Here is an 11,420-nt window from a genome sequence, read left to right as displayed (position 1 = left end):
TGTGCAGGGCAGGTGTACAGGACAGATGTGCAGGTTGGTGTACAGGACAGATGTGCAAGTCAGGTGTTCAGGACAGATGTGCAGGTTGGTGTACAGGACAGATGTGCAAGTCAGGTGTTCAGGACAGATGTGCAAGTCAGGTGTTCAGGACAGATGTGCAGGTTGGTGTACAGGACATATGTGCAAGTCAGGATGCGCTGACCGGTGCAATGCTAATAAAGTTTCGTTCTGGAGGCGGGGCCGGAGCGCACCAATCAGAGCGCTCTCGGCCAGCGGGCGGAGTTCTCGCGAGATCTCCGGGAGCAGGGCTGTGGAAGGCGCTGGAAGATGTTCCGAGTGTTTTCTTCGGGTAGAGGCAGGATTCCAGCGGCGGCGGTGAGTAAGGGAGACCCGGGGGATTGGCCGGCCCGGCTCTGCAGGCCCACTGACGTGTCGCTGGGCCACTGGCAGCGAGAGGCTGGAGCTGAGGAAGCCTCGGGGTTGTAGTCAAGGCTAATCCCAGCGCTGGAGGCCGTAGTGTCGCGGGCAGTTGGAATATTGTGGGCCCAGAGGGAGGGCCCTCCAGCGTGCGGGTCTGGATGTTGGCTCTGTGCCATTCATTGTATGACCAGCCTGCTTTGGAGGGCCCAGCAACAAGGCAGAGGTCAAAGTCAAAACTGCAGTCATAGCATCTAAAAAGAGAAAGTAATAATTTACATAGAAAGAAAGACTTGCATTTATATAGCACCTTTCACCACCCCTTCACTACTAATTGAAGTGTAGTCACTGTTGTAATGTAGGCAATATTGCAGCCAATTTGTGCACAGCAAGCTCCCACAAACAGCAATGTGATAATGACCAGGTAACCCATTTTATTGATGTTGATTGAGCATAGATGTTGTCCAGGACACTGGAGAGAGCTTCCCTGCGCCTCTTCAAATAGGGCCATTGGGATCTTTTAAGTCCAGCTGAGTGGGTGGATGGGGTCTTGTGTTGACATTTCTGAATTTGCCACATGTCCCCCAGGATGTTCCAAAGTCTTGTATGAGCGGTACAACTGTTTTGAATTGCAGTCATTGTTGTGCCAGCCATTTGTGCACAGCAAGATCCCATAAGTAGCAAACAACTGACTTGTGTAATCTTTTCTTTGGTGATGGGAGGAATATTGGCCAGTGGCATCTTTTGAATCCACCTAAGCAGCCAGATGCTCAGCAAGGTGTCACCTTTGAAAATATGTGCTTCCTTACTAAAATATCAACATAGAGTAAAGCCTGGCTACCCGACCCGAACCCAACTAGACCCGACTCCGTGCTGGGTTCAGGTCGGGTTGAAATTCTGAGTCCAGCATTCGTGGTTGGGTCGGGCTGGATACTGCTTCTGGGACGTCACGGGATCAGGCTTACCCATGATTCCCCACAACTTCATCTGTAGGAATAGCCTGCTGCCGGAACAGATGAAGGATATTCGGATTGGGCACGAAAAAATATTAAAGGGCTTGGGCTTGGCTTGGGTTGGGTTCGGGTTGGCTGTGGTCAGGTCGTCTTTTCATTTTATAACTGAGCCAGGCATTAGCATAGAGTACATGTTCGATCACATGCTAAGGATTGAACGCTAAGCCTGACAACTGTTGAGGGGTGAGTCTATTATCTGAGCCACTTCAGAGTCAGTTTGAGGTGGAGAACCGTCTTCAGAGTTTTCTTGGGGTTTGTGAAGGTTGTGCGTGTTTTCAGAACACAAGTCTGTGTCTGCATTCTCTCATCTAATGTTGAAGCTGGTTCAGTGAGTTCACAACGTGCTCAGGAGACTAACTGGATTGCTGAGCTTTTTTTGAACCTGGCATCATGTTTCATCAGAATTCTGTTGTATGTGATATCGTAAGGCTAGTGCAACCCCTCCACACACATTGTAGTCCAACTGGGACTCTGTAGTGCTACTTCTGTTGCATCAATGTGTTTCATATTACCTTGGTGTAACTTAAGCTAAATCCTCGTGTGTGTGTGTGTGTGTTTTTTGCTTTTGTATTTTCAACATTTATCTAAATTCCCATTACACCAAGATACATTATAGATTTCAGAAGAGCGCAGCAGTGGATTTGTGTATATTTCATGTGTCTGCACTGTGGGTGTATTTCTCGTCCCTGTGGGGTTTGAGGTAATTTTCATACCACATGCAAGTAGCAGTGATGGAATTTGTCCTTCTAATTGTGTGTTGTCCAGAGCTAGCACTGAGATACCTGATATTTTTCAGTTTGCTGGTACCACTATGCGAAGTTGACCTCATGAAAACCCTGATATTACTTGCATGTAGTAAGTTGGTGTACCTTACAAGATCCTGGATCTCCTGTGCTGGGCTTTAGCTCCCGATTTTACAGGAAAGCCACTGCATTTCTCACATCCATTGCTCTCTTTTGAAGGAGTTCGGTTGGAGCTGGTCCACGTGCTCCAGGATCCACCCCCCCCCCCCCCCATCTGAATTGTAGACTTAATGAATAAGGCGCATGTGGCGCGGTGGTTAGCACCGCAGCCTCACAGCTCCAGCGACCCGGGTTCAATTCTGGGTACTGCCTGTGTGGAGTTTGCAAGTTCTCCCTGTGTCTGCGTGGGTTTTCTCCGGGTGCTCCGGTTTCCTCCCACAAGCCAAAAGACTTGCAGGTTGGTAGGTAAATTAGCCATTATAAATTGCCCCGAGTATAGGTAGGTGGTAGGGAAATATAGGGACAGGTGGGGATGTGGTAGGAATATGGGATTAGTGTAGGATTAGTATAAATGGGTGGTTGATGGTCGGCACAGACTCGGTGGGCCGAAGGGCCTGTTTCAGTGCTGTATCTCTGAACTGAACTGAACTCCAAGCACTTTTCCAGTCAATGCCCTTTTAAGTAGGGAGTGCAGAGTTGGTGAGGGGGAGGAGGAGAGAGAGCTGTATCAACTTTTATTCTGCTGAGTGTTGCATTAAATCCATGGTAAATTGCCTTGCTTCCCATTTGCTTGAATTTCTCGATATATACCCTCAAACTACAAGCTCTGGGAATCTGATGGAGTGTGTGCCTGTGTGTAATATATTAGGTTTATGACCCTTTAATAACCTTGCAAGAGGTACTTTTTTCTCCTTTTCCCTTACCCCTCTCTCATTGGAATTTGAGGTCAAATGGAAAAAAAAACCTTGTTTGATGACACATGGAGAGGAATGTTGTAAATATTCTCAAGGTCAGACTAGTTAGAAGAAAAACAAATGATCTAATTGCAAATCTATTGACCTGAATAAAACTGGGGTTATGACTTTCCACTTTTCTAAGCGTCATTGCAAATATGAGAGAATTGATGCAGTTTTTGTCGGTGTAACATGAATACTTAGTGCAGTGGTTGTAGTACTGGGCTAGCACCTCGGGCTGAGTATTAAAATCCTAATGTGGCAAGTTGTAAAAATGATTGAAGGAACCGGATGATTTGTGCGGTTGTTGCTGGATTGTTGCAAGGACTCATGTTCTTCAAAGAAAGGAATCTGTCAACCCTGCCTGCTCTGACATACATTGTGTTCTTCATCAATGACCACATCTGGAAAAATACTTTCCAAGGAATATTAAGCCCATCGATAATTGTGATTTGTCTTTGAGTACTCCTGTTATAAGCTTCCTGAAGTCTTTGCGTCCCCACCAATGACTCGAGTCATAGAAAGTACAACACTAAAACAGCCTGGTCCTCCAAACAGTCCATGTTGGTGTTTATCCTTAATGCAAGCAGTGATCCTAATCCCATGTTCCCGTTAAGTTCCCATATCTCTTTATTCCCTTTGCCTTCAGCCACCTATCTCACCTCTTTTGAAATGTTGACATAACTCCTTAGATACTGAAGCAGTCTGTGTTCATGTGCAGCAAGACTTGGACAACATTCAGGTTTGGTCTGATAAATGGCAAGTGACATTTGAGCCACACAAGTGCCAGGCAATTACTATCTCTAACCGGAGAGAATCTAACCATCTCCCCTTGACATTCAACGGCATTACCATTGCTAAATCCCCCACTATCAACATACTGGGGGGGTTACCATTGACCAGGAACTGATCTGGAGCAGCCATATAAATACTGTGTCTACAAGAGCAGGTCAGAGGCTGGAAATTCTGACTCTGCAATGCTTGTCCACCATCTACAAGGCACAAGTCAGGAATGGGATTGGACACTCTCCACTTGCCTGGATGAGTGTACCTCTAACACTCAGGAAACTTGGCACCATCCAGGACAAAGCAGCCCACTTGATTGGCACCCTGTCCACCACCTTCAGCATTCACTCCCTCACCACCAGCGCACAGTGGCAGCAGTGTGTACCATCTACAAGATGCACTGTAGCAACTCACCATGCCTCTTTCGACAGCATCTTCCAAACCCGTGACCTCTTCCACCTAGAAGGACAAGGGCAGCAGATGGCATGGGAACACCACCACCTGCAAATTCCCCTCCAAGCCACACACCATCCTGACTTGGAACTATATCGCCGTTCCTTCACTGTCGCTGTATCAAAATCCTAGAACTCCCTCCCTAACAGCACTGTGTGTGTACCTGTACCAGATGGCCTGCGGCGGTTCAAGAAGGCAGCTCACCACTACCTTCTCGAGGGCAATTAGTGATGGGGCCTGGCCAATGACGCCCACATCCCATAAAACAAATAATTAAAAAAAAATTACTTCAGTCACTAGCTTTGACCATGCATTCCACAACCTCTCGATCCTCTGTGTTCTAAATGTTTTGAATTTAACCTTGTCACCTTGTTCTGGATTCCAAAATCACTAGAAGCAGTCTTGTTTCTATCCATTCTGTAGCGGCTTTTCATATCCTGCCAACCTCCCCCCGTGCTAATCTCTCGTAACAAAAACAGTCAATTTTCTGAGCCTCTTCTTTCTCACTCTTGTCGCAGTTTGAATTTTGTTACATCATGTAACATTTTTTATAATAGACGTTTTAAGAAGCTCAGACATCATCAAGAGTGAGCCCGAGGTAAACTGCCTCCAATTGTTGTCCACTCTTCATGGTGTTGGGGAACCGTTCTGTAGTTGTTGGTCACTGTCTGGTGATGGCATTTATGGAATGTGTCCCAGAGCAGCTCCACCACAAACATGAGAATCTGTATTGACTCGTGAACTGTTTGCGAGCTGTCTCAGCTCATGAGTAGCAAGTTACAGGCCAGGCGTTTAGATTTGCCAGCTTCTAGAAGGGTGTCCAGGATCAGACAGCTACTCTGGGATGCCTACTATAGTAGATATGACTCTTAGAGTATGCTAAACCTTTTATGAATCACTGGTTAGGCCTCAGCTGGAAACAATGTCAAGGTCTTGAAGAGGGGGCAGAGGAGATTTTCTAGAATGATATCAGGGATGAAAGACTAGAGAAGCTAGGATTGTTCCCCTTATAACTGAAATGGTTAAAGGGAAATATAATAAAGGCAATCACATTTTTGAAGGGTTTTTATAGACTAAATAGGAGAAACTCTTTCGGTAAAAGGGGATATAGATTTAAGATAATTTGTAGAAGAACCAGAGGAAGAGGATTTTTTTTTTTCATGCAGCAAGTTGTGATCTGGAATGCACTGTCTGAAGGTGACTCAATAGTAGCTTTCAAAAGGGAATTGGATATATACCTGAAACAACAACATTTACAGAGCTCTGGGGAAAGAGCAGGGAAGTGGGACTAATTGGATAGGTCTTTCAAAGAGCAAATACAGGCACGATGGGCCAAATGGCCTCCTTCTGTGCTGTATAATTCTATGACTACAGTGGGTGAGGACCCTACTTTAGAGTTTCCAACACTGGACTTAACACTGTTACTTAAAAAAAAAAGCTCAGATCAATTGATGTTGAGACTATTAGCTTCTATTTACAAATAGAGAATTCTACCTCTAGGTTACCTTCCTACTTTGTTACATTTTTAATGCTGTACCTTTGTGTAGTGTTGAAAGACAATAATGGACTGCAAGTTGCATCATTTGAACTGGTATTTCTGTATCATGTGATTTTGAGCAGTAACAATATTGGGTTTATGGAACTTACCTGGGATGAAGGGGTTGTCTTATCAAGAACGGCTAAACAGGTTAGGCTTTTATTCATTGGAGTTTAGAAGAATGAGAGGTGATCTTATAGAAACATATAAGATTTTAAGGGGGCTTGACAGGGTAGATGTTGAGAAGATGTTTCCACTGGTGGGGGAATCTCGAACTAGGGGACATAGTTACAGAAATAGGGGGCACGCATTTAAAACTGAGATGTGAAGGAATTTATTCTCTTAGAGGGTGGTGAATCTCTGGAATTCTCTGCCTCAGAGTTGTGGAGGCTAGGTCACTAAATGTATTTAAGGAGAAGGTAGATAGATTTTTGAAATCTCGGGGAGTCGAGGGTTAGGCGGAGCAGGCCCGAAAGAGGAGTTGAGGCCTGGGACAGGGGCAGGCTTGAGGGGCTGAATGGCCTACTCCTCCTATTTCTTATGTTCTTATGCAAGTTACGGAATAATTGCACACAATTGTTTGAATGGGGAAGGAATATATATCTGTTAATTATCAGAAAGCGCTCAAGTGATTAACTCGAGTTATTTCACAAGTCTGCGGTAATGATGCCGCAGTCATTAATCATTTAGCCTGAATGTCCTTGTGGATCAACAACACTGAGACATAGTGTTGGCAATGACATCAGCTACTGGCTGAACAACACTGAAACTTGATGTTGACAATGAGAGCTAGTGTTTGCTCAAGTACTGACCTTGGTTTTTTTCATATTTCGGGGTGAGACGTTGAACCATGGTCCCACCTTCCCTCTCAGATGGATGTAATAGATCCACGGCCCTATTTTGGGAAAGATTAGAGGAGTTCTCCCTGGTGTTCTGGCCAACATTTATCCTTCAAAAACAGTAAAAGATTGTAATAAGTATGTGAAACTTCATTATGACCATTGTGGCAAACGCCCCAGCAGAAGGCTTTCTGTCTTCAAATCTGGGTTGTTTGGAGAGAGCATTTTGAGCTATATAACACTAGTTTGGTTACAGATCTGTCATTGGTAGGAATGGTTGGAGGTGACTCAATGACTCATGGGACTAATCATTCAACGTTAAAGTATAATAACTTAATTCCCTGTTGTTTTGCCTCTATATTAGTACTAATTAGTTAAATAACCTAGTGGCTGGTGTTCAAAGTTCCATCATCTTAAAACCTCAGCTATATGAAAGTATTATAATATCATGAATTTCATGTTGATGAAAGTTTTCAAGCTATTAAGGGGAACAGATAGGGTAGTTTGAGAGAAACTAGTTCCACTGACTGGGGAGTTTATGGCTGGAGCCAGACATTTCAACAGTGAAATTGGGAAACCCTTCTAGAGCGCAAAAGGTGGTAGACGTTTGACACTCTCTTCCAGAAATGACGATTGATACTTTATCAACTGTTAATTTTAATTTTAAATCTGAGATTGGTTAACAAAAATCTGTGATAGATATTACGGGATATTGGTCAAAGTTGGGGATGTGGAGCTAAGTCGCAAATCAGTCACGATCTCATTGAACAGCAAGCAATCTCAAGGGGCTAAATGGTCTACGCCCGTTCCTGTGTTCCTAACAAAAATGACGAGTTTTTATAAGATATTTTTTTTTTTGCAGTTCTGCTACTTGCGACGATTTCAGAGCACCCTCGTACTAGCAGAGCACAATAATGAGAAGCTGACTCCCATTACACTCAATGCCATTACAGCTGCCAAACAGCTGGGTGGAGATGTGTGCTGCTTGGTTGCTGGCACAAATTGTGCCAAGGTAAGATGTGCTTGCCGTTATTTATTTGTATATGCTCCAAAGGTTCTTGCAGTTTAGAATTGCTGTTATAATATACACTATATCTCTTCGACTTTACTGACTGCAACAACAACTTGCATTTATATAGCGCATTTAACATAGTAAAATGTCCCAAGGTGTTGCGCAGGAGTGTAATCAAACAAATAAAATTTGACACAGCCATATAGGAGATATTAGGACAGGTAACCAAAAGCTTGTTTAAAGAGGTAGGTTTTAAGGACTGTCTTAAAGGAGAGAGATGGAGAGTATTTAAATGCCACAGTGGTATTCTTAATATGACCTAGGGATTGTTTGCAGGCTTGCCAAACCAACCTTGTTTCTCTGGTGTTTGCTTATTGGTTACAGGTTGTGGAAGAGGTCAGTAAAGTGCAAGGCGTGAAGAAGATTCTCGTGGCTGAGAATGACACATTCAAAGGTTTTCTAGCAGGTGGGCATGGATACTACAGTACAGTTTGATTTTTTTGAAAAAAAGAGAGTTGGGCAACTGTGATGAAATCTACCTACTGTCTCCTCAGTGATTTGGGGACATATCATTTGCTGTATCTTAAAGACTAATCAGAATAAGATGGATCTGTGGCTTTTTTTTTCTTTGGCAAAATACCTAAAACAAAATGGTTGCTTCAACATTCCACGTGTAGAATATAATTGAGAGTATCTTGTAGAATGTTTTATACTTCTGAAAAAGACTTGGGGCTGTTTGTTACAAGGAATAATCACAAAGCTGAACTTATTGGAGAATGGGGTTTTGAGGGGCAGTACAATTCAAATGTATATTTGAGGTTATTTGGGGCTCTGAATGTGTAACTGGAACATGCAGGTACAAAATTGATTGGCCTCAAGACGAGAGATTACAAGAGGATTTGTTGTAAGCCAGTCATTTACTCTGTTTCTAGACACACACTACTTAACATATAAAACAGAAAACCCAGTTATTGCTATGTAGATTAATCTTTCAAAAAACTGTTCAATAAGTGTCTTATTGAGAATGGGCTTGAAATTTTTAGAGCTAAGTAAAGACTAAAGTGACTCATTTCCGATGTGATGTGCTGCTGCTGGGGTTAGAAAAGGAATGTAGTCTGTGGAGGGCAATCTACTAAGTCTAAATGGTGGAAATGTGAGGTTGGTCCTTTTGAGCCTTTTAGTAGAGACATGAAGTCCTGTGACATTGATCACAAGTCGTGGGAGTCAGTTGCCAGCGATCGCCAGAGCTGGCGGACAGCCATAAAGGCGGGACTAAAGCGTGGCGAGTCGAAGAGACTTAGCAGTTGGCAGGAAAAAAGACAGAAGCGCAAGGAGAGAGCCAACTGTGTAACAGCCCCGACAACCAATTTTATCTGCAGCACCTGTGGAAGAGTCTGTCACTCTAGAATTGGTCTTTATAGCCACTCCAGGCACTGCTTCACAAACCACTGACCACCTCCAGGCGCTTGCCCATTGTCTCTCGAGACAAGGAGGCCAAAGAGAGTAGAGGTTTAGTTATGAAGAACTTTATCCAGGAAATGAAGCATTTAGGGCAGAATTTCACTGAGGTAGATTGTACATTGTCTTCAGAAGTTGCAGGCTTGAGAGGTCAAATAACCTTTTGTTTTCTTGCTTTCTTGTGATTTTGAATATTTGGACTGTACCTGCGTCACTGGGGTGTGTTTTCATAGTTTAAACGACCCTGCTTGAAATTTATTGTTGGATGTTACAACACATAGTGAATAACCTAGTAATAACACACATTGTGTGTTTAAGTATTTCCTACCATGTGGTAATAAATCTATCCCCACCATAGCATTAGACAGCAGGCATATGGCAAAGTTCTACAACAGTAGTGGAAAAAGGGATAGGGACCAAATGAATAGAAGACTAATAAGTTATGAAAATGTATAGGCAGGTGCTAGGCTCCAGTTTTTCCTATGTGAACATTTCTTGCTTTGCTTGATGGTATGCAATGTCCTCTGAGCGCTAATCTTTGCTATTTTCAGGCGTAATATGCATGTTTTCTGTCTGCTCATTTGTGCTGTTAATGGTCTGTTTTCTGTATCATTGACAGAGGAGCTGACGCCACTGGTACTGGCTACACATAAGCAATTTAAATTCACACACATATGTGCAGGGGCTTCTGCCTTTGGAAAGGTGAGTTGAGTTCTGTCGCGAGACATTACATAGAATTTACAGCTATACCAGTGCTTAATCCTCCACATGTACCTACTTAATCTAATCCTATCTGCATAACCTTCTACTCCTTTCTCCCTCATGCACTTATCTAGCTTCCTCTTAAATGCATCTATGCTATTTGCTTCAACTACTCTTTGTGGCAGCAAATTCCACACTTTGGGTGAGACATCAGGCAGTTCTTTTAAAACGTCTTCATTTTACTCAGAATTCCAGTTCAAACTAGCTTGTCAGTGAAGCACTATAACGTGTGCTTTGGACAAGATTTTGTTTTGTGTGGGAATAAACTGGTTTGCTCTTAGTCTTGTGCAGGAGAAATATTCCTTCTAAAGTATTAAAAGAAATTGCTGTCTAAAAAAGCTGATTTACTTAGCAGAAAGTCTGGTTTTGTAACATTACATGCCAGTTTTTGGACCTAAAATGTGCATTTAAAAAAAAAATTTAACCTCAAAATCCAGTAGATTTGTTAAGTTTGACTTGCTGCTTTTGAAAACAAATTGGCTATTTCTTGTGATCTTTTATGTTAAAGTGCCATCATATACTCCTGAGCATTTTACCCACTGAGGGTGTTAGATTAATTACTCTATAGTTCCTTGCATTTTCAAACAAAGTAGTGGTTTATTCCACACGTGTGCCTGTTGTTGTGTTACAAGCTTTTCTTTTTGGTGAGTGAAATAAACCAAATGGTCATTGCCATTGCCGTACTTAGTGTATCCAATGGCACATTTTTACACTTCCCTTCATCCTAACCTAGGGGTGCTGAAATCAAATGCATCACACTCCTGCTAAACTAGCAAAATCTAGCAATGAACAAACACAGCACAAATTGGGGAGTGGACCTGGTAACCTGTATGACTCAGCAAGTCATTATTTTAACCAGTTGAGTCGCTGAACATTAGGAACAGGAAGAGGCCAATTAATGTTTTAAGGAATTATAATATAAGCTAGGAATTATTCAGTATTGAAGGTGACAAAGTTACTGCTTACCTTTCGGTTAGCTCAGTTGGCTAGACGGCTAGCATGAAATGCAGAAAGGTGCCAACAGTGTGGGTTCAATCCCTGTACCGGCTGTGGTAGTTCATTGAGGCCTGCCTCCTTGCCTTGCCCCACACCTGAGGAGTGGTGACCCTCGAAGCTATACATCACCAACTGTCTCTCTCTATTGGAGCGAGATGCCATGGTCCTTTGGGACTCTGGCTAGAGCACTTAATAACATTGAAGCAATGCCCCTGGTACTTATTGTCATGTCTGTACCTACTTATACGTGACTTTAATTTTTACCATTAAGAAATATCAATATGGGTGACTGAAAATAAAAATATTTTCCATGGAATAAATACAAGTTAATCTGTTCCATTAACATCTGTTAATATTTTCTTTGTCAGCTGTTCTCAATTTAGATCTTGCAAGTTATATTCCAATACCTTTGCACCTCCAACACCAGGTGCCCATTGCTGAGTTAGGCAGG

The 11,420-nt window shown here is 42.9% G+C and overlaps 1 protein-coding gene across 1 annotated transcript in view; it reads left to right on the top strand.

The window, feature by feature from the left end:
* The first annotated feature begins 272 nt into the window (after positions 1-272).
* Positions 273-11,420, top strand: part of etfa (electron transfer flavoprotein subunit alpha) — a 50,710-nt gene continuing 39,562 nt past the window's right edge. The window contains exons 1-4 of the mRNA XM_068015508.1: positions 273-375; positions 7,604-7,753; positions 8,138-8,219; positions 9,831-9,913. Of these exons, the coding sequence (XP_067871609.1) occupies positions 328-375; positions 7,604-7,753; positions 8,138-8,219; positions 9,831-9,913 (363 nt within the window). The 5' untranslated portion in view covers positions 273-327. The remainder of the gene's footprint in view (positions 376-7,603; positions 7,754-8,137; positions 8,220-9,830; positions 9,914-11,420) is intronic.

Source organism: Heterodontus francisci, chromosome 35, assembly GCF_036365525.1.
Source record: "Heterodontus francisci isolate sHetFra1 chromosome 35, sHetFra1.hap1, whole genome shotgun sequence".
Lineage (NCBI taxonomy): Eukaryota > Metazoa > Chordata > Chondrichthyes > Heterodontiformes > Heterodontidae > Heterodontus > Heterodontus francisci.
The sequence above is the reverse complement of the archived record's forward strand: the minus strand, read 5'-3'. Positions and strand labels throughout refer to the sequence as shown.